The following is a 23,385-nucleotide window of genomic DNA, read 5'->3' on the forward strand; positions in this document are numbered from 1 at the left end:
GTTCCTGGCAGTGGAGTTGCTGCCCATGGGGTAGGTGTGTGTCCAGCTTATATGGATGCTGCCAGAGAGTTTTCTAAAGTGTTTTGACCAGTTTACTCTCCCACCAGCTGTGGGAGAGTAAACTGGTCTGAGAGTAAGAGCTCTGTTCCATCATCCTCACCAACCTTCAGGATTGTGAGACTTTTTACCTTTTTACCAATCTGGTGACTACTCCATGGTGACCTGTAAAACCCATGTCTCTACCCAAGCACTTATCTAATCAGATACTATTAGCATTTACTCAGTAAGTGTCTGTCCAAGATTTTTGCCCATTTCTCTGATTTAATTATTTACGTTAATGTTGGATTTCTTTTTTACGAAAACTTTCTTAATGTGTTGAAATTTTCTCTCTCATTCTGTGGCTTATTTTTTCCTCTTGGAGTGTTTTTTGATGAAGAGTGAGATTTTGTTGTCTCATACTCTCTGTGCACAATTAAAAATTTGTTTTCTTGTTATTGATAGACTGACACGTTAGTAAAAATGCAATAAAAATGAGTTAGCATAAAACTAAAGGAAAGATATTCTAGATATAAATAAAAATTTTCCTTAAATAGACATAAAATTCCCCTGTCAAATTGTTACAAAAGCTTCTAGGGGCTTCCCTGGTGGCGCGGTGGTTGAGGGTCTGCCTGCCGATGCAGGGGACGCGGGTTCGTGCCCCGGTCCGGGAAGATCCCACATGCCGCGGAGCGGCTGGGCCCGTGAGCCATGGCCGCTGAGCCTGCGCGTCTGGAGCCTGTGCTCCACAACGGGAGAGGCCACAGCAGTGAGAGGCCCACATACCGCAGGAAAGAAAGAAAAAAAAAGAGTATCTCTACGGGCTTCCCTGGTGGCGCAGTGGTTGAGAGTCCGCCTGCCGATGCAGGGGACACGGGTTCGTGCCCCGGTCCGGGAAGATCCCACATGCCACGGAGCGCTGGGCCTGTGAGCCATGGCCACTGAGCCTGTGCGTCTGGAGCCTGTGCTCCGCAACGGGAGAGGCCACAACAGTGAGAGGCCTGCGTACCGCAAAAAAAAAAAAAAAAAAAAAGAAAAAGACAAAAGCTTCTAAAAACTTCCTACTTGCTTGTCACATACTAATAACAAAGTTACAGAGTGGGACAAGTCCCTGAAACACAATTTGAGCCATTTTCTAGAACTTTCCTCCGTTGCTGCCGCTTTGTGGCAGGCAGGAGCTCCTGCCAGTTCCGATGGATTCACCTGTCTGAGAAAATGAGGCATAAGACCTGACTTCCTGCTTGTTGCATGTGTCGCCTCAAAGCAGACCCAGGCTCACCCTGAGGCGTCAGTGGGCTGGCTGTGTTTCTGGCGAGGCACCGAGGTTGCACCATCCCACGAGGCACGCCCACCACTCAAAGGGGTTGTTTACTGGCCCCAGTAGAATGAGAACTAAATGAAGGTTTTGTGTGTCTGAAATGGTGTTTATTTTCTCACCGCAAAGCAGAGTCGTTGGAGCTTTCAGCTGCTGGGCAGAAATTCTGGTTTCTACACTTAGCTGAATATACAGACCATTATAGTTTTCGTTACTCTGTAGATTTAACATTTAAAGTATCTGTGTTATTATAAGTGTGTGCGTGTGTGTGTATATGTGTGTGTGTGTGTGTTACAAGAATATTGTCACCAGGTGTTTGACTCCACATTGCATGTATTTTTCCAGTGAACACCAAATTTTTTTGATTAAGGAACTGCTTCAGTTGGAGAAAAGTCATCTTGAGAGGGTGGGCCGAACAAGGGTTTTGGAGTTGGACCCATCTTGGTTTGGACAACATTCCTTCTACGGCCTATTGGCCATTCATTCATTCACTATGTCCCTCTCCCTTCATCTGGCAGGGTCCCAGGTACTGTGTAATCAACGTTGAGCAAAACTGTCCCAACCCTAAAGGAAACTAGTAAACTGAATACCTTAGGAGAGACAGAGAAGTAGTAGATGATGAGGTAAAAGGGAAAGCTGGAAAACGATGTGTCCCAGGTGAAATTTTAAAGGAAGTGTGTGTTCCCAGGTGGGAAAAGTGCTCAAAGGCTGCACAGGTTCAGTCAATGGAAGCTAAAAAGTGTGCACTGGTTTCACAGCCTAAGAAGGTTCTGGTAGCCTCATGTTTTCAGTGTGTAGCTGGGGAGTGGGATGCACCTGGGCGGAACTGCAGCGAGCACAGGAATGAGCTGGAGTGAGGAAGAGGGCCAAGGCAGACAACTTCTGCTGTTCACGGAGAGGATTGGGGCGGCGGGGGGGAGGGGCAGAAGGTAGAGCTGCAGGAGGATTGGGGGCCAGAGAGGTGGAGGGGTAGTTTTGTTTTGTCTGCTTGCTTGCTTTTGTTATTCTAAGATGGGAAGTACATCACTCAGAACAGGACCTGTGATATGGTCTGAGCTCAGACCATATTCTTTCCCTTTCACTCTCACGCTGATGGAGGAGGTTATTAGGCCCCTCACTGAAAGATCTAAAGGGATTTGTGTGACGCTGGCTCCTTGCTCCCTTGTGTGTTACTGACTCCAGCTTCCTGTACAACAGATAATCAAAGGCGGGCTGTGACTTCAGCTGTCTAGTACTTGGGCGAGAAATTGGTCTCTGCCAGCGGGCATCTCAGATTCTGGAGACAGCAAATGATCCTTCCAGAAAGGCATGGCCTGTGTGGCTTTAGGACTTGGTGGAGACCCCGTGGGCAAGTAGCCGGGGACTTTCTAACGTGTAGCTCCCAAGCATTCCAGACTTGTGGCCCCAGCTGCCCCTCGGCTCCAGGGAGCACTTGTCACTTCTGCACTGGGCTCGGCCCACAACCCTCCCTACACACCATGTGGCTGTCTGTCAAGACCCTCCCCTGCCCCCAGCCCAGAACGTTTCCTTATGTTTCCTGTGAGGTGCTGGAGCTCGCTCCAACCCCTCTGGCAGAACCTGCCCCCGGGGTCCCTGCCCCTTATTCCCCTCATGACCTCTTCAGGCCCAGAGAGCCTCAAGGCTCGGGTGCCATGGAGGTCAAGACTTAAAAGAACTTGGGGCTCAAACGAGTTTGGTCTCGGAGATTGCAGGGGCTTAGGAGCTCAGGGCTACTAGGAAGACTGTTTCACTCAAATTTGTCACTGTTTGGGCATCTTGAAGACTGGCTAGAAGACTTGGGTTAGATTCTCTAAAAGCAGAGCCTGTTCAGATGTCCATGGCTTGTTGAGGGAGAAAGGGAATAAGGGAGGCAGGGAAGGTGAGAGGGAGGAGTTAAGGATTTGGCCTCAGCTGGATCCTTGCTTTGCCTGATCCCTTGGGGAGCTGGGGAGCATGAATTGCACCACAGGGTTGGTCCCACTTGGAAGCAAGGGGACCGGCCTGAGTTCCTCCATATTAGTCTGTCATTGGCTGCAGGCTGCTGTGCACGGAGGGCAAGGCGGGTTGCAACCCCCCTAACTGAGGCTCCCATCCCTCCAAGGGCAGTCCTCCAGAGGAGTGGCAGCTGTGAACCCTCAGCTGCCGTCACTCACAGCGGCTGGGGGATGGGTGCACTGGTCTGGGAAAGGGGACATGAGCACCGACAGCATCCACTACAGTGGAGAACTTAGTTGCTTATTAAAGCATCAGTTCAGGAGAGCAGTGGTTTAAAGAAAAATTAGTAAAGCGGGGACTGCCTGAATGAGTGTGATGAAATTTAAACTTTGAATGGTGAGCAGGCATGAATGCATAGGGGCACGTCCACCTGGGTGGTCAATGAGTGGCCAGTGCAGGAGGGTGCCTCAGGCACACACTGCCCACCCAGGTTGTATGTTCACCTCGACCTTATGGTCCAGCCTCAAGTGGTGCTGGTGAAATCTCTCACTTAGCACAGGGACTCTACCATGACCATCAACCTGAATGGGTGAGGACTTCTTAAACTGCCATTTTCTCCCCTCTGCGTGTTGGTATTTCTCTAGCTTTGGTTCCTAGCGTCCAGGTCTGGGTCTGGCCATTTTGTTTTCCGTTCTCCTACCCGAAACCACAGTTGGTTTCCATTCCCAGTTGGGCAGCACGAAATGTTTGTCATACCTCTCTAATGTTCTTGGTATCCAACTATGATTGGTTGTTGCCCTAATTATAGAAAAATCCTGGTGCTTTGCTCCTTACGCATGTGCGCAGATGTCCATGCTATATTTGGTTTTCTTTGGGCTTCTTATTATACCAAGTCCCATATCTTCAAGGCCATATCCATCTCTGGCCACTTGTACCCTAGGAATAGTCTCTGACCTCCCAGCACTCCGAGTGGCCACCCCTGGCCACGTGACCATGGTGCCACACGTGCTTCCCTGGGCACACTGACCATTCCCCTACTTGCTGTCCTGGGTGCTCATTGCCTTCAACACCTCTGCCCTCTCCTGACTCAGCACCCAGTGGTCCTATGGCCTCTACCCTGGTCTGCAGATACCCCAGGAAGGGAGAGACTCATAGACCCTTGCTCTCTGATTTGCCCCTTGATCCTCCTTTAAAACTTGCCCTGGGGACTTCCCTGGCAGTCCAGTGGTTAAGATTCTGAGCTTTGACTGCAGGGGGCACAGGTTCAGTCCCTGGTCAGGGAACTAACATCCCACATGCCACATGGCGTGGCCAAAAAAAAGACAACTTGCCCTGACAAAGGGTATCTGCTAAGACAGGCTCTGAAAAGCCTTTAAGATTTTCCACTCCAAGCTCCATGGTTCTGTTTGTGCTTTCTGGTCTGTAGTATCAGGAAAGTGAGTGACACCAAGCTTGACCTCACTCCACCAGCCCTGCCACCTCTGAGTCCAACAACAAATGGACAGCTATTCCTTTTCCCTTCCCTGGTCTGTCGCAGCTATGGAAACAAGACCCATTCCCCATTTGGGCACTGAGAAAAGAGCTGTCGTAAATCATGCCAAACCTGTTCCATGTCATCTCTGTTTGGGGAGTTGTGTTTTGTTCTTGTTTTGTTTTTTTTAACAACTTTCCTGAGGTTTAATTTGCATACAATAAACAGTAACCATTTAAAATATAAAAGTCTCTGAGTTGTCACAGATGTGTACACCCATGAAACCACCACCAGAACCAAAATACAGAACATTTTCATCTTCCCCAAGTCTCCTCATGTTCCTTTCTGAAAGAGGAGCTTTATACACTTTATCTCATTTCATCTTCATAAGTCTGAAAGTAGAAATGGCCAGCTCCAATTGATAGATGGGAAAACTGAGGGACAGAGAGGTTCAGTAACTTCCTGTGTCAGACAGCCAGAAAGAAGCACAGCCAAGGGACTTCCCTGGTGGCCCAGTGGTTAAGAATCTGCCTGCCAATGCAGGGGACACGGGTTCGAGCCCTGGTCCAGGAAGATCCCACAAGCCGCAGAGCAACTAAGCCTGTGCGCCACAACTACTGAGCCTGCGCTCTAGAGCCCGCGAGCCACAACTACTGAGCCCACGTGCCACATCTACTAAAGCCCATGCGCCTAGAGCCTGTGCTCCACAAGAGAAGCCACCGCAATGAGAAGCCTGTGCACCACAGCAAAGAATAGCCCCCGCTCACTGCAACTAGAGAAAGCCCGTGCACAGCAACAAAGACCCAAGGCAGCCAAAAATAAAAAAAGAATTATTAAAAAGAAAAAAAAAGCAGAGCCAAGATTAAAACCAGGCACGTCTCACTCCAACATCTTTATGATGGCTGTGTGCTTCTCCAGGGGCCTCTAAAAAGCATCAGGACAGTGCAGGGCTTGCTTTGTAAACTAGCTGTTCCCTCACTAAGTTCCTTTGCTATTTTCCCTCATTTCTAAAGCCCATCATTTGTTTTCTTAAATTAACTTCCATTTCTGTTTTTCTCCATCTTCTAGACTTCCTTCATAGGATAAAAGCCAGAGACTGGACTGAATTTAGAATTTCTTTGTAAATATTGCCATATTTGTTCAGAGGTTCATTGAACCAGTGGTTATTTCTGGCTTGTCTGGTTGTCTTTTTCAAAATTACTATTTTTAAAGGCTGTGTAGCCAAGACCAGAGGGAAAAAGAAGGCATGTGTGGGCTTCCATAAATGAAACAACATGAAAAAACATGAAAAGTGGCAGCAATGGGAGAGCCCAGGGTTCTGGACCCTGGCCTGTATACTTCTGCCCCTGATAAAGGCACGACCTGGGCAACCCTTTTCTTTTTACTCCTGATTTCTATTGATGTGTAGTCTTTGGTTTTCCTAAAGTAACAATTAAATCTAAACACACAGGGAATGACTTGGTTTTTGCCAAGAGAGCCCATGGAGTTTACATTTCCTGGACCCGTTGGTCTAAATCAGAAGGCCCAATGTTGTGCCAGCCCAGCTTTCAGGAGAGCGTGGGGGAAGGGAGGGCTGGAGGGTTGGTTAAGGAGAGCGCAGACTCAGGGGAGCAAAGGGAGGGGAGAGAAATTACACCTCAGCAGGCAAAGGGCTGATGTTCCCCACCTTGAGGCAGAGTGTAATTTTGGGTTGACATTCAGTGAGCAACAAACTCTACTGTTACTCAAGAAGGGAAAAACAGGCTTGGGATATTTTGTCATGAGTAGACTGTTTGTAAACAGTTGGTGTCTGTGTCTTCATTTGAGGTTTTGGCGAAACTGTGACACAGTGAGAGCCTGTTTCTGAGCCAGACCTTGACCTGAGAACCTGGGCAGGCAGGAAGAGCTTGGCTCTGGGCCCTGGGCTGCCATCCAGGGATGCTCTAAGCTCAGGGAGCTCTGAAGGCAGAACCTCCAGACGGACAGGCAGACAGACACACACACACGCACACACACACACACAGCTCAGACTGGCCATAAGGGTCCAGGTCAAGGCAGGCCCACCAGGCAAGAGTGGGCTGACCTATCCCAAATCCCCAGCTCTAACATTATACGCTAGGCCAGTATTTCCTGCACAAGAAGGTATGGGGGAGGAGAAAATGGCTCATGTCCTGCCCATATTCCAGGTGCCTTTTGACTTTTGAAGCTCATGGGCTGGGTTACATGGGAGAAGGAATTTAGCCGACATTGATTATGCTCAGTACTAGGACTAAGAGGTGGGTTACCATTCTTTGCTACTGTCATGCACCAAATAATGCCCTGACTGACGGACTTCCAGACTGAATCAAGCTTGATCAAAACGGGCTTCCGTCACTCACTTGTTCACCTCTTCACTCACGCGTTTATTCATTCAACAAATATTTCCAGAGTGTCTACTATGTGCCAGGCACCACGCTGAGTGCTGGGGATACAAAGGCAGAGAGGACTTGTCCACACACCAGAAGACAGAACTGTCACAAATACTCTGAGAGGATGACCAATATGGAGTCCCAAACAAACACTTCCCAACACAGACGGTCCTCAACCTCAGACACACGGCAGAACCAATTGGCAAAATGCCCAAATGACACTCAGTGCTCACAAACAGTTCTCAACGTCAGACACACGTCAGAACCAATTGGCAAAATGCCCAAATAGCACTTGGTGCTCAAAAGAGAAGCTTGCCGGGTGCACACCAGTGAACTTACCTCGGTCTTGGAGCTCGTCAGCGCTTCCAGAGGCATCTTTCCATTCCACCAAGGGAAAGCGTACGCGGGCAGCCAGTGCCGAGCTGGGAAGAAACAGGGAGAATCCCCGAAACAAACAGTCTCGACAGCTGCTATGAACGTCCCCCTAGACCCCCTCTCAGAGCCAGCGAGCCACGAGCAACTAGTTACCCGCAGCCACCCCGGCGCGTCTTCATGGCGGCGGCTCTGGTGGGGAAAACCTGAAAACCCGGGAGCCAGATATCGCGAGAGCCCAGCCTCAGGCTGGGAGCCAAATACTTAACCTAAAGTGGGTCCAGCTGCTCGCCGCTCAAAAGCCAATAAAGAGGCAAGGTTGATGGAAAGAAAAGTTTGCTTTATTTCAAAGGCCAGCAACCGAGAGGGGAGGGCAGTCTCCTGTCCAAAGACCGACTCCCCCCACTGACAATCAGTGGGCAAGAGCTTTTATAGGCAGAGGGAGAGGACTACATGCAGAAACAGCACAGTCAGCTCTGACCGTCATCTTGAAATTGGTCAGGCGGTGGTCTGATCACCATCATCTTGATTGTTTTAGGTTCAGTTAATCTTCAGTTCCAGAGTCGGTTTGTTCCCATTTCTTTGAGGCCAGTTCTCAGAATTGTGGCAGCTTATGTCATGGCTACAGACTGGTCATCATATAGTTAACTTCTTCCACCTGCTGGGGGTTTTAGTATCTACAAAGTAGCCTTCATCGAGTCATAGCAGTAACATCAAAGATCACAAATATAATAATGAAAAGTAAAATGAATGGGCTTAAATTTTAGGAGCAGATCAGAAAGGATTTTTAAATGTGTTTATAACTCTGCAAGTCATTAAATAAGCAAGATAAGGAGACTTATTAGAAATAAACCAAATGCCCACTAATCCAGTTTCAGAGCCCAGGAAAGCACCACACCTCAGCATTCCATCCAGACCTTGGTGCTGGAGATCTTTGCATTTTGCCCTTTTTAAGGTGCAGAGTGAAGTAGGGGGAAACTCCTGAGCTTTGTTTCCACCTGCAGAACATGTCTGACTCCAAATGTGGTGAAGTGGGGGGCAGTGGAGGGGGATCCCTCACACCAACAACCAGTTTTGCAAATCTCTGGACACCAGCTGGGCGTCCTACAGTTCAATTCCATTCTAACATTACCTACCTGGAGTTAGTGCAGAGCCCATGGATTACGGGCTCCGTCCCACAAGACAGCCTCTGCTTTACATGCCAATCACAAATCCAGGTCACCTGGACTTGTGACCAACTGGCTATAAATTGGGGGTTTTTACAACCCCCTCCTCAGGTTTGACAATTTACTAGAACAGCTCACAGAACTCAGGAAAGGACTTTACTTATAGTTACCAGTTTATTATAAAGGATATTACAAGGATACAGGTTGAATAAACCAGATGAAGAGGTACATAGGACAAGGTCTGGAAAGATCCCGAGGGCAGGAGCTTCTGTCCCTGTGAACCTGGGGTGTATTCCTCCCCAGCACGATGGATGCATTCACCAACCTGGAAGTTCTTGAAACCCTGTAGTTTAAGGGTTTTTATGGACGTTTCATTATGTAGGTATGGTTGGTTAAATCATTGGCCTTGGCGATCAGCTCAATCTCCAGCCCCTCTCCCTAGGTGGGGGTGGGGCTGAAAGGTCCAACCCTCTAATCACGTGGTTGGTTCCTCTGACAACCAGCCCCCATCCTGAAGCTCTCTAGGGGCCCACAGTCACCTCATTAACATAACTCAGGTATGGTCAAAGAAACTTGTTATGCGTAACAAAAAATATTCCTGTCACCCCTATCACTCAGGAAATTCCAAGGGTTTTAGGAACTCTGTGCCAGGAACCAAAGACCAAATATGTATGTTATTATATCACAAGAGCATAGGAAACATTTCTATTTAATAATCATGTCTTGGACTTCCCTGGTGGTGCAGTGGTTAAGAATCTGCCTGCCAATGCAGGGGACACAGGTTTGAGCCCTGGTTCAGGAAGATCCCAAATGCCGCAGAGCAACAAAGCCTGTGCGCCACAACTACTGAGCCCGAGCTTTGCCGCAACTACTGAAGCCCGTGCGCTCTAGAGCCCGTGCCCCGCAACGAGAAGCCACCACAATGAGAAGCTCACACACCGCAACGAAGAGTAGCCCCTGCTCACCGCAACTAGAGAAAGCCCATGCACAGCAAAGAAGACCCATTGTAGCCAAAAAATTTAAAAATAAATTAAAAATAAAATAATTGTGTCTTGTAGTGGGATGTGACTTTCAAAGACCATTGAGAGGGGCAAGCTCAGTGGGCTGCTCTCTTCTGAGGACACAGCTACTTGAGACCTTCCTAACCAGCATGGTTCCTACCTCACCAAGCTGTCCTTACATTCTGGGCTCCTGCCTGTGAGGCCCGTCTTGCTTCTCACTCAGCTGGATTCAGGATACTTCACAGCACATCTCACAACTCAGAAGTCTTACAAAGAGCAAATCAGAGTTTCAAAAGATACTTTTTTATTTAATTAAAACATATATACAATGATATCACTTATATGTGGAATCTAAAAAATAAAACAAACTAGTGAATAAAACAAAAAAGAAGCCGACTCACAGATATCAAGAATAAACTAGTGGGGCTTCCCTGGTGGCGCAGTGGTTGAGAGTCTGCCTGTCGATGCAGGGGACATGGGTTCGTGCCCCGGTCCGGGCAGATCCCACGTGCCGTGGAGCGGCTGGGCCCGTGAGCCATGGCCGCTGAGCCTGCGCATCCAGAGCCTGTGCCTGCAACGGGAGAGGCCACGATAGTGAGAGGCCAGCATACCGCAAAAAAAAAAAAAAAAAAAAAAAAAAAAGAATAAACTAGTGGTTACCAGTGGGGAGAGGGAAGGGGGAGGGGCAACATAGGGGTAGAAGATAAAAATAAAAGGGTTATTATGAGATTATATGGAATCGTGTGTGAAACTGTTGAAAACTGTAAACCACTATAGAATTTAAAGATCTTTCATTCAATTTTTAGAAAGTTTGAAAAAACATACATACAAATCATAAGGGAACAGATTAATAAATTATCAAAAAATAAAGAAATTTGGCCACCACACAGGTCAAGAAGTAGAATGCTGCCAGTACCCCTGAAAGAATCTGCTCTTTTGTGCTTGGCTTCTTTTGCACAATTTTATGGCTGTGAGATTCCATGTCGTGGGAAGCAGGGGTTGTTTCATTTTTATTGATGTCTAGATTTTCATTGTATGAATGTACGACAGTGTATGTGTCATTTCTGCAATTAATGGCCATTTGAAGTGTATCTAGTTTCTGGTTATTATAAACATGCTCGTGCACGTCTTTTGGTGCCCATGTCCACACGTTACTGTTGGGTACATACTTAGGAGTGGAATTGCTGTGCTTCGCATCCTTGTTTACGCTAGGGATTTTCGGTCTGTTTAATTTTAGCCATTCTGGTGCTATGTAAATGGTATTTCATTATGGCTATAATTAGCATTTCTCTATTACTAATGAGGTTGAGCCTCTTTACATGTGTTAAATGACTATTTAGATGTCCTTTTTGTGATGTTCTGATTCAAGTATCTTGCCAACTTTTCTATGGTTTGTCTGCCTATTTATTTATTTATTTATTTATTTTAAACTTATTTATTTATTTATTTTTGGCTGCGTTGGGTCTTCGTTGCTGCGCGCGGGCTTTCTCTAGTTGTGGAGAGCAGGGGCTACTCTTCGTTGCAGTGCACGGGCTTCTCACTGAGGTGGCTTCTCATTGAGGTGGCTTCTCTTGTTGTAGAGCACGGTCTCTAGGTACACAGACTTCAGTAGTTGTGGCACACGGGCTTAGTTGCTCCACAGCATGTGGGATCTTTCCAGACCAGGGATCGAACTCACATCCCCTGAATTGGCAGGTAGATTCTTAACCACTACGCCACCAGGGAAGTCTCTGCCTATTTATTATTGATTTGTTGGAGTTCTTTATAAATTCTGGAACCCTTTGGAGGCTATATGTGTTGCAATTATCTTCAACTCTGTGGCTTGCATTTTAACTCTCTTCATGGTGGCTTTTGATGAACAGAAGTTCTTAAAGTTAATGTAATTCGATTGTCTGTCTTTGTGCCAATACCACACACAGTCTTAAAAAGTACTCCGTTTTATAGTAAATCTTGAAATCTTGTAGTTTGCATGCTCCAGCTTTTCTTTTTCCTTGTCTATTCTTGGCCCTCTGCATTTCCATAAATTTTAGCATCAGCGTGTCAATGTCTGAGATATTTATTAGGATTGTATTAAATCTACATAGATCAATTTGGGCAGAATTGACAGCTTAACCATTACACTTCCATTGTACTAACATAGGATAGCCCTTCACTACTTAAGTCTTCTTTAATTTTGCTCAGAAATACTTTGTACCATTCTATGTAGAAATCTTACACATCTTTTGTTAGATTTATTCCTAGGAGTTTGGGGATTTTTTATGCTATGGCAAATGGTATCTTTTAAATTTTTTGTTTTCTGTTTATTGCTGGTACATAGAGATACAGTTGATGTTTTATGTTGACTGTAGACCCAGTTTCCTTGATAAACTTGCCTGTTAATTTGTTTAACACTTTGTATATAGGTTCTTTGGGTTTATCTGTGATACAGTCATAGCATCTGAGAATAACAGTTTTATTTCATTTGTTCCAGTCATTATGCTTTTGGTTTCCCTTTCTGTGTTCTACACTGGCTCTGTGACCTCGGACTTAATGAGGCTTTTCCCTCTTTCCTTCCAGATGAGGGTGAGGTACATATTGACTATGAAGATAATTTTCCTGATGACAGATCTGTGTCATTCAGAGAGCTCATGGAGGATTCCCGGACAGAGGCAGAGGAGGACAGGGGTCAGGGAGAAGCCTCTGAGGAGGCTCCAAAGCAGGACCATCTGGTCTCTATTTCTGTGGGGAGAGAGGACACAGCCCAGGATACAGCTGTTGTGCCAACCACAGGTTTGCCCAGCACTGGGAGCAGTGTCCCCACAGACCTGCCAGGATCCCAACAAAACCAGAAGTACATGTTCTGGTTTCCTGATGAGACCTTCCACAAGCCTGAGTTGGAAAAGGAGATGGATGAGGACACCAAAAAGCAGTTTCCTGCTGGAGAAAACCACAGTGGCACCACATTGGCCCCAGGTGAGCCAGAAACTAGGGTCATCTACAGCAGCACTGATGGTCCCTTGGGGCCATTTGTGGGCAGGAATGACAGCAAGGCAGATGACCCAATGGTGAGCAGCAGCGATGAGTCCTGGTTAGATGGCTACCCTGTGACCGATGGGGCTTGGAGGAAGACAGAGGCAGAAGAGGAGGAAGAGGAGGACAAGGGCAATCGATCAGTAGGACTGGAAGAAACCATCCTAGTTACACCCAATCAGCCTGCTCTTGTGGAAGTTAAGAAGCCCAGGAGTACCACCCTCACACTCAGTGAGGACACAACCCACCGTTCAGTTCTTCCAACTCAAACTCTAGATGTAGAAGCTTTGGCTCTCAGACCCATGAGTGTGTCTGAAACTGAGAGTCCCAGCAAGGGGGATGGTGACCTGACCAGGGACCAGTCAACTGTTCCTTGGAGATATGCCACAGAGAAGCCTCCCATGTCCATCCTACCCTATGAGCTCACCAGCTCTATCCTGGAGATGGTGACAACCACCATCCAAAAGACGTCGAACCTCATTCCCTCAACTGTCATGGCGGCCACCCAGACTCCAATGGAAATCACTGCCCCTGAGGTCCAGGATACCTTTCCATACCTGCTGTCTGAGGACTTCCTGGGACAGGAAGTCCCCGGCCCAGGTGCAAGCGAGGAGCTTCTTCCAACCTTGGAGTCCTGCGTAGGGGATAAGTGTCCCAGCCTCAGCAGAGGCCCCATCATTGCCACCATTGTCATGGTCCTGTGCCTGCTGCTGTTCCTGGCAGGCATGGGGGCCGTGTGGGGTTACCGCAGGTGCCAGCACAAGAGCTCCGTGTACAAGCTGAATGTTGGCCAGCGGCAGGTTGGTCACTACCACCAGCAGATTGAGATGGAGAAGGTCTAGCCACCTTGGGGGGCTTGCCCGAAGCCCCTTTGGAGGAAGATAAACTGTGACATATCACATTGAGAAACACTGACAATTCACTAGCGCACGAAAAAAGTGGAGCAGGGCTCGTCTTCTTTTTCTCAGGTCTTTGTTTTCTAGGCTGAGAAGCATCTCTGGAGGCACCTGGCAGGGCAGGGAGGCTTTGGTGGCATCTTCACACACCTCAGCATCCCCTTGACCAACTGCCCTGGAACCTGTTGCACTAATCCCAGACCTGTGCTTCCTAATTCCAGTGAGAGGTCAAAATTCACCTCTTCGGGGCTTCCCTGGTGGCGCAGTGGTTGAGAGTCCGCCTGCCAATGCAGGACACAGGGGTTCGAGCCCTGGTCTGGGAGGATCCCGCATGCCACGGAGCAGCTGGCCCCGTGAGCTACAATTACTGAGCCTGCGCGTCTGGAGCCTGTGCTCCGCAACAAGAGAGGCCGCGATAGTGAGAGGCCCGCGCACCACAATGAGGAGTGGCCCCCACTTGCCACAACTAGAGAAAGCCCTCGCACAGAAACGAAGACCCAACACAGCCATAAATAAATAAATAAAAATTAAAAAAAAAATTCACCTCTTCATCATACAGTTTTTCTTTTTTTTAGGAAAGAAAATGACTGAGCCTGCAACATGAAATTTTCAAAATAGATGTGATGTACAGAGCATTTGAGAGCAGTGTTATTTCAGATATAGATATTTAATTGCTGGGAGTGGGATATGGAAGAATAATGGGTTATTTCCTTTTAATGCTGTGACGTTGCCGAGGGCGTATGAGCCAAGAACCAGGACATAGTCTAGAAGCTTTGAGATTTTTAAAAAATTGTTTGTTGAGATTGGAAAGAATTTACAACAGATGTTTGGTTGGAGGGGAGGGGAGGAGTGGTGGGACACACATCCACCCTGTTCCCTCTATCCTGTGGGACAGCCCATCGTTTTTTTAAAAAACAAGGTTTGTTTTGTACCAGTAAGCACCGTTTTCCTCTCAGAAGCAGTGGCCTGGTTGTCCTTGACCAGTCTGTGCCTAGGAATGTCTTAAGAGTTTTTGCCAGGACTAACAAAACTCAGTCCTCGGTTTCTTTTCTCAGGATTAACCATTTCTCTGAACTCCAGGAAGAGAGAATGAGCTAGGAGGGAAAAAATGTTTCAAGAGGGCCAAGGGCTAGGATATCAAGCATGGGTACCTACCTGATAGAGAAGCAGAGGAATTGAAAAGGAATATGAAATGGTCTGTGACGATCTGTTCTTTACCCTGTTGTGGCGATTGTGAGCCCTCTAGAAGCAGCCTGAGTGCAGGATGGACTCCCCATGGCTGTTGAGCACCCAGTTCACGGTGTCTCCATCATCTTATGGTGACTCAGCACATCTTGCTTATGATGACAGAGCATGGTCCTCAGACCAGTGGCATCAACATCACCTGGGAAATTGCTAGAGGTGCAAATTCTCTGGTTCCACCCCAGATGAAGTGGAGACCCTGGGGGTGGGGCCCAGCTATCTGTGCTTTAACTAGCCCTCCAGGTGATTCTGATGCACGCTCAGGACTGAACCACAGGCTTACAAGCACATAAATTTTGAGCTTTGAGGCCAGCTGAGGCTCTGGAGGCACCGATGAGGAACACCTGAGGTCTGTCTTGCACGGAGGTCAGGCATCGCTGTGCCCCTGGATAGCATTTGAGGTTGCCGAAACCTCACTTCCAACTCAAAAATAGGTAATATTAATACAAATGTATTAACAAATTTATTACAAATAAATAAGACACACAAATGTATTATTTGATAGAACTGCAAAATAAACCCAACACATCAATTTTTAAGTTTTTATTGATTTGGTGTCATCTAAATTAATGTTATAGGATCTAAAAATGCATGTAGAAAGGGAATGCTTAAAAACACTGTAAACCTAAATTGTATGTCATCATGTGTGTTTTGAGACTGGTAAATGTTTACTGCTCACAAAAATTTGGGGGTGGGGATCCATTAACACAAAGCTTCTGACATTTTTTAAATAAATAATTATTTCCCCAAACAGTTACTTAGTGTATTTTATATCTGCGTTACATCACAGTGGTTTTTTTAAAAAGGATTCTCTAGTAGTCTTGAAAGTAATGTCTTAATACTTGTTGGATCTAAGACCACCTTTTCTAAGCCTAACTCTCAGCCATGTGACCTCCCACAGCAGGATTTTGGAGAGTCTGCAGAGCTCCTGCCCCCTCCTCCCTCCTTCCATCTTCCTCACCCCAACCAGAGACTATGCCTCTCACTACAACAAAAAGCCCAGGGCCTTGCTACTCAAAGTGTGGTGCCCAGGCCAGCAGCACAGACACCACTTAGGAGCTTGTTAGAAATGCAGAATCTCAGGCCCCTCCCCAGACCTGCTGACTCAGACTCTGTGTTTAACAAGATGCTCAGGTGATGGGTGCGTGCGGTCAAGTTTGAGAAGCACTGGCCTAAGAGACCAGAACTGCCTCCCTTCTCCTAACTGATGGGACAGTCAAAAGGAATCAATAGACAGAGTTAGGGGTAGGTGGTCAGGAAAGCCTGGGGAGGGTTAAGAGAACCATCAACGTGTGGTGGAGGGCTGTTAGGGGCCCAGACGAGAGCTTCAGCAACAGGAAAGCCCCCGAGGGACAAGGGCTCTGGCCTCAATAAGAATACAGCCCCTGTCCAGCGGTGGCCTAGAGAGGCAGGGTTTTTAAAGACCTGGACCTCTTCTCTCAGCCTGCAGTCCCTTGCCAGCAAGTCCCAGCTGTGGGCAGCGGCAGTCGAGGGTGAGGGAGCCCAGGCAATGTCTACCCAGGGGCATAGGGCAAGGTGGACAACAGATCTGGAGGTGTGAATGGAGTAACTCAGCTCAGAGACCATCAGCACCAGTCCCATCTGCCTTATGTCCCTCTTTACCTCTGCAAAGACCGGGTATGACCCCTCCCAAGCCACCCAATGTTGTGGATACTGTTGGTGCCCACCCAGATCCCCTTCACTGGGCAGGTGAACCCTCCTCCTGCTGCCCTGTTGGCTGCTAAAATGCTCATAAATGCATACGCGTACCCTTCTCACCCAGAGAATTGTCCTCAGCCTAATGGGAGTTCCCTCGCCCAGGAATTAGCCCCTCACACCCCTCCACCCATGCGGCAGCCTGCATACAGCCAGTGAGTTATGGACACAAGCACACAGAAGGCCGGCCTCCTTGCCTCAAGGTGGGAGAGCTCCCATGGGATCATGCTGAGGCTGGTCTCCAACGAGACCACACCCTTTCCAGCTCCTTCCTGCTTCCCTTCTCCTGAGAGCACCCCATCACTCGCACAAGGCTTTGCTTCAAGAGATCAGGACTTAAGACGTCCATTGATGGGTAAACTCTTACTGCCTACACCGCCACTCCTGCTCAGTCCAAACTTTTCCACTGTATCCTCTGGAATTCTTGGGCTGACATCAACAGAATCCCTGTGTCCTCCACCTCCTCTTCCAATAGCCGATGCGTGTGAACTCTCTGGCCCATGGGTCTAGTTTTGCCCTGGCTGGTTCCTCACTCTTTCCACCTGCCTCCTTCTACACTTTTCTTTCTCCTTGCTGGTCCTTGGGTGATAGGCCTGGAGCACAGTAGCTATTTGCTGTCATGCCTGGAGGCTTTTGGTCCTCATTAAACAGTAAATACTTCATCACTTCTCAGACCTTGGCAGCAAGGGACCAGCTCATTAGATCCAAAGCAAGCCCTGGATTCCCAGTGTTTTCTTAGTGAGATCCCAGTTCTCTGAAAGAGAGTCTTCCTGGGGAGAGCAATGAGCCTGCATCTCCTGAAGGCTCTGGGCCCGTCCACAGCTGGCAAGGACTCCCCCTCTACGTGACAGCCAACAGTCCTTGGGGTGAGGGCTCTGCTTCACTAGATGCACATCAGAAACCTCACAGACCTGAGAAAACAGCTCATTACAACACGCGTCCTAGAATGACTGGGTCTGGTTAGGACAGCCCCACCACCAGACTGAGAAAGAAAGCAGTAAAGAACAAGCAAAGTAAGGGACTTCCCTGCTGGTCCAGTGGTTAAGACCCCACGCTTCCACTGCAGGGGGCACGGGTTGGATCCCTGGTCAGAGAGCTAAGATCCCGCATGCTGTGCGGTCAAAAAAAAAAAAAGAAGCAGCAAAGTAAAACATTTAATGTGACTCGAATTTCCCACAGAATGAAATTGTACCCACTGCCCTGACCCAAGGAGAGGAGGTGGAAAAGATATTGGCAACAACCTTTGTAGTGTGGCCTGCTGACCACGACCCTAAAGTGGGCCCATCTTGTTTCTGTTGGTACAGTTAAGAAATTGCTTCATTTCTTCCCACTTTTTCTTGTAAAAGGAGGCACCATTAATCTTACGCTATCAGCTCCAAGAAGATAGCCAGTCAACTCACTCATTCAACAGGCCACCAAAGCCAGATTTGAGGTGGGGCGCAGTTTAGGCCTAGGGTATGGTGCTCACGGTGCCCACCTCCGAGAGAGAACATTCTGCTATGGCACATTCCACGGCTGCTCCTGACTTGTTTCTGGGGTAGGAGTGGGTGAGTGAAGGCGAAGCTGGGCCGTCCTGGTGAATTCCCTCTCAGGGAGATGCCCCGGGGACGGGCTGCAGGCACAGGAAGTCCTATGCACAAAACCTTTGGCTGAGGCTGACTTAAGGTCCCTTCCCTTCCCACCCCCCTCCTTGTATATAGTTTAAACTCTCCACACTAGGTCATTCAAGCCTGGAGTCACCAGAAAAAAGAAGTCGCTGTTTGGGAGATGGCAGATGGTCAAGAGTTCGGACAGCTGCGATGAAGGATTAGTTGTGGGTTTTTCTCAGAGCTTCGCTACAAACTGAGCTGCCGTTCCATGTGCAAACACTATTAAATGAGAATGTTTTCTCTGGCTCCAATCCACCTTCTCCCCACAGTTTAAGTATTGAATTTTTTAAAAAAAAACTGAAGTAGTTTAGGTTTACATCTCACATTTAAAACTTAAAAACGTTATTCCCATCAATGTTGACAGAAACGGGCCACTGTTGATTCCACCAGCAGTCATAATAAACTCTTGCCCACTGACAATCTAACAAATCATTTTCTGTTTGCCACTGAGTTTGGTTCAATAAAATTTTTGTGCTCTTAAGATTCCCTTAGTAAGAACTCCTAAAAGCAACATTTCCGAAGGCGGCATTTGTGGGCAACGGACCCAGTGGTTCTGGATCCCAGAGGTGAGCACAACAGGTTAGTGGCAGTAATTAGAAAGCCTCAAACTCAGAAAGATATTAGTACATTGAATAGCATGGTATGTGCAACATTTCAGTCCATTAGTTGCTTTTAAATCTTTATGTATACACAAACCTGCCCCCAACCCTTTCCTGCTAAGGTAAAGTGTGAACATTAACAGAGGTGCAGGGGGTGCCTTTAGACCCTCCCCAGTGTAGGCCCCTGCCTGGGCTGCCTGAGAGGCACTGGGGCTGGAGAGAACCCCCTGCCCCGTGGTGGGCAGCTTCCCTGGGTGGAAACCTAACAGTACCCGTGGGGCTGCGTGCAGGTGGGTTAGAGGACAAGCAAGGCATCCTAGTCTCGGTCTGGAAACTCCCACAAAGCTTACAAATGTGTTTTGTTTTTTTTCAAAAGACAGACCAGACTAATGCTGAGCCCACGAGGTCTCAATCCAGGATTCTTCTAGGTTCTTCCAAGAAAACCCGCTCAGGGAGGTACTGGGCTGAGGTCGCTGAATGCAGCCTGCGAGCTGGGGTTTATTCATGGTGGGTTTGGAAGAATCGTCCCACTTTTTGTTTTGTTTTTTTTCATTTAAGTGGTTTGGCTTCTTTCGAAGTAAAAACTTAGTAATTTGGTTCCACAGCCTTCAAGCAAAGCAAAGTGCTGACAGTGTTGATCCTACTGTCCCCAGGGTTTCTTTCCCAGGGGACACCGCTAGGATGGGGGTGGAGGCGCTTTCAGTCCCCAGTGAAAAGAGGCCAACCTCAAGACAGTGGAGGAGAACCTCTGCCCACCACCAGGCAACGCTGTGGGGAACATCCTCACCCACAGAAAGCTCACCCGGGCTCCGAGGAGGAGGACCAGAGGGGAGCTCTGTGGGCACAGAGAGGTGGACAGTCGGGCCTCCTTGCATGTCCTCGTACAGCCGGGAAGAGCCGCAGCCTGGAGCTTCAAGGAGGCTCAAGTGTGTGCGGGTCCAGAGCCTCCACTGATGGGGTCCTGGGGCAGGGCACCCAAGCACGGGCCCTGCCTGCCTTGCAGTCCCGCCCTGGGACCCACTCCCCACTGGATCCCTGACTTAGGCTCTGCTAATGACCTCACCTGAGAAAATGCTCCAATTTTTTTTTTTTTTTTTTTTTGCAGTACGTGGGCCTCTCACTGTTGTGACCTCTCCCGCTGTGGAGCACAGGCTCCAGACGCGCAGGCTCAGCGGCCATGGCTCACGGGCCCAGCCGCTCCGCGGCATATGGGATCCTCCCAGACCGGGGCACGAACCCGTGTCCCCTGCATCGGCAGGCGGACTCTCAACCACTGCGCCACCAGGGAAGCCCCTCCAATTTTATTTGCAGCCTGAACCTGGCATCCCAGCCTCAGACAGCTGCTTGGCACCGAATGCCTTACTTACCCACCCAGCCATCTTCCCCATCTCAGGAAATGGCAACTCCATCCTTTCCGTGCTTCCGGCCCCAAACCTCGAGGTCACCTCGAGCCTCTCTCTTTTTTCCTCTTATACTCTATGGCCAATCTATTAGCAAATCCTATTGGCCCTGCTTTCAAAAAAAATCCGCAATCTGACCACTCCTCACCATGTCTCTCCTGCTACCGCCCGGGGCCGAGCCCGCATCGCCCTTGCCTGGATTTTTGCAGCCATCCCCTAACTGGTATTCCTGCTTCTACCCTTGCTCGCTTCCACGTTTCTCACGGGATGGCAGCTGGCGTGCTCCCCGTAAAACGCAAGTCAGCCCAGGCTCCACTCTGCTCCACAGCTCCCACCCCGCTCAGGGCAGAAGCCAGTGGCCTTACACTGGCCGGCAAGGCTGAGCCAGCCACCCTCCCACCCACACACTTATCCTCACCTCCTTCCATTCTGCCCCTGGCCCACGCCTCCCCTGGGCCTCCTTACTGTCCCTGGACCACACAAGCACATCCCCACTGTCGGGCACTGCACACGCGGCCCCCCCGGCCTGGAACGCTCTGCTCTGAAACCCCCTTCCCTGGGCCTCTGCTCTGCTGTCACCTTGCTGAGGCTTTCCCCGACCACTCTATTTAAAACTGCAGCCTTGGAGCTTCCCTGGCGGTCCAGTGGTTAAGACTCCACGCTTCCACTGCAGGGGGCCCGGGTTTGATCCCTGGTCGGGGAACTATGATCCCACATGCGCCGCGGCCAAAAAATTCAAAAAAGAAAACAAAAACTGCAGCCTCGTCTCCAGGCCTCCTTACCCCCTTCCCTGCTTAATTTTTCTCCATAGCAATGATCACCCTCTGATGCCTTGTACATATTTATTTTTGTTTATCTGTTGTCTTTCCCTTAAGAATGTAGGCTCCATGAGGGCAGGGACTTTTTTTTTTTTCTGTTTTTCTGTGCAGTATCTCCAGTGCCCAGGTCAAAGCCTAGCACGTAGTAGGTGCTCAGTAAATATTTGTTGAAAGAGTGAATGAAACTAGCTTCCCTCTGCTTCCTTCCATTCCCAACTCTGAGACTAACGGCTGAGCAGTGTCCTCAGATGGGATCTACCAACCATTGTAAGACTTTGGACATGTGAAAGTGTTGGGCAAAAGCCACATTTCTGTAATCGACCCTGTCTACCCAACTTCTTTTTCAATGGGCACCAGAAAAAAATGCAGGTCAGACCGTGTACAGACCATCATGAGGAGAAGTTTAGCCTTTGTCCTCACCATCTTTGCTGGATCAGGGGATGGGGAGAAACAAAACCAAAATGTGGAAAAGCAGAAAGGCTAGAGTAGGTTTTTATAATTACCACCTTTTAGGAGTATTTTTCTTGTTTAAAAAATAATACTGATTTTCTGGGAAAAGAAAAATACTATCCATGGAAAACTGTCCTTCTAACCAAAATGGTGAGAAGGCAGGTATAAAAATGGAGAAGGCAGGTGTGAAGATGGGGGGCAGGTGTGAAGAGGGGGAGACAGGTGTGAAGGGGGCAGGTGTGAAGGGGGCAGATGTGAAGATGGGGGGCAGGTGTGAAGAGGGGGGCAGGTGTGAAGATGGGAAGCAGTTGTGAAGGGGGCAGGTGTGAAGATGGGGGCAAGTGGGGGGCAGGTGTGAAGCTGGGGGGGCAGGTGTGAAGATGGGGGCAAGTGTGAGGGGGCAGCTGTGAAGATGGGGAGGCAGGTGTGAAGGGGGGCAGGTGTGAAGATGGGGGTCAGGTGTGAAGAGCGGGGACAGGTGTGAAGAGGGGGGGGCAGGTGTGGACACGTGGAAGGCAGGCTCACCCCTGGTTAGCTGTAGTGAGAGATGGGGGCTTCCCTTTCACTTCACAGAGTAAAGAGAAGGCTCTGAGGTATCAACAACTTATACTATTAGGAAAAGGAAGACAAAGAATCTGTGTTTCCTGAACATCGAGAGGAAGTCCTCTGGCTGCTGGGGGCTAGCTGGTCTCCTCCAGCTCCAAGAGGTCATCCACATACTCCACAACCTCTCCCTGTAAGAGACAATAAGACACCTCTGTTAAGCAGGTACCTGACCTTCAAAGTGCTGGTGAGCACAGACTGTTTCTAAGAGGCAATTGCCAGCCACCCCTAGACGGGAGCAGCCTTTCTTCCCTCGAGCCCAGAGGATCTGACTTCTCCCTGGGAGGGACCTGGCTTCCACACCATGTGAACTTGGAGTCAAGTGCTCCAAGACCCCCAGATGGCCTGTGTGAACTGGGCGGTCCAGCCCCTTCTGAAAGACCCTGTTTAGTGCCCCTTGTTCTGTGCATCCCTCCCCCAGCCCTACTCCCCTCCCATTAGCAGTTACCCCACAGGAAGACTTTCTGTCTGTTCCCTTTCTGCTTTGATCCCCAGACCATGAGCTTTTCAAGAAACAGGACCCTCTTCTGCAGAAACTGGCACACACAGGTCTCGGTAAACCTGCTAGGGGATGGCTGACTGCGTGTAGGCGTCTTACTGCTGGTGCAACTGAAGCAATCAGGCCACTCAAACAAGAGACGCTTGGGTAGTACAGGAGCCCACCTGCTCCCTCCTTTTGCAATGAGCCTTAAGCCTCTACCTGAAACAGCCCAGCATACTTTCTGATTTCCTTCTCTGTGTTGATTCCACTCCCACGACACATCTGACCCACCAGCTGATGACACCCATTCCCTTTACTGCAGAGAATGAGTGAATCACCAATAAGGCCAAGCCCCTTCCCCTAAGGTCAGTACAGGCAGCCCCACCGATGGTGACCACCCCCTGCTAAAGCCTGGCCCCCCTCACGGAGGCCTCCCTCCCAGGCCAAGAGCCAATTTGCTCCTTTTGATATTTTAACACGGAGAGAGTCATAAAATCTTTCAGCATTTGAGAATAGTTAGAAAATCTATCAAGTACATGAGACACAAAAGGGGTCTTATTATTTTTATCAAATGCTTCTACACGTCATGCCTGCAATTAGGAACTCAAGTGATGGGAGTGGAAGACCACTGCTTGAATAAACAACATTCTTCAGTTGCTTTCTGGACCCCACAAGGAAAACAGGGTATGGCAGAGGATCACATATATGGCCATGACATCTGTTCCCAGGATTACTGTTTCCTGTTGTGTGGCTACTGTGAGGTGGGGATGATAGTATTGTTTGCTTTTAGCTCACTACTAAGTGTCCCCGGCAATAGAGATGAAAGAAACACATCCTCC

General features: G+C 48.7%; 2 protein-coding genes and 1 long non-coding RNA gene across 4 annotated transcripts in view; 2 read left to right on the plus strand and 1 right to left on the minus strand.

Annotated features, from left to right (window-relative positions):
- Positions 1-13,534, plus strand: part of SUSD5 (sushi domain containing 5) — a gene marked incomplete at both ends in the record, with an annotated part of 40,297 nt that extends 26,763 nt beyond the window's left edge. Inside the window, one exon of the mRNA XM_082639112.1 lies at positions 12,240-13,534. Coding sequence (XP_082495238.1) covers positions 12,240-13,534 — 1,295 coding nt within the window. The remainder of the gene's footprint in view (positions 1-12,239) is intronic.
- A 1,808-nt stretch (positions 13,535-15,342) lies between these two features.
- On the plus strand, positions 15,343-22,050 carry LOC309813274. Of its 2 annotated transcripts, none has more exons than XR_014295473.1 (3): positions 15,343-21,716; positions 21,854-21,921; positions 21,961-22,050. It is a non-coding gene; the product is annotated as an uncharacterized lncRNA (long non-coding RNA). The 2 variants fall into 2 exon arrangements; XR_014295474.1 differs by having other exon boundaries at positions 15,343-21,645; positions 21,867-21,921.
- A 1-nt stretch (position 22,051) lies between these two features.
- The window catches only part of CRTAP (cartilage associated protein), a 34,169-nt gene continuing 32,835 nt past the window's right edge, over positions 22,052-23,385 (minus strand). The window contains exon 7 of the mRNA XM_082637981.1: positions 22,052-22,196. Coding sequence (XP_082494107.1) covers positions 22,143-22,196 — 54 coding nt within the window. The 3' untranslated portion in view covers positions 22,052-22,142. The remainder of the gene's footprint in view (positions 22,197-23,385) is intronic.

Source organism: Mesoplodon mirus (assembly GCF_964341445.2).
Source record: "Mesoplodon mirus genome assembly, chromosome: 12".
NCBI classification, from domain to species: Eukaryota; Metazoa; Chordata; class Mammalia; order Artiodactyla; family Ziphiidae; genus Mesoplodon; species Mesoplodon mirus.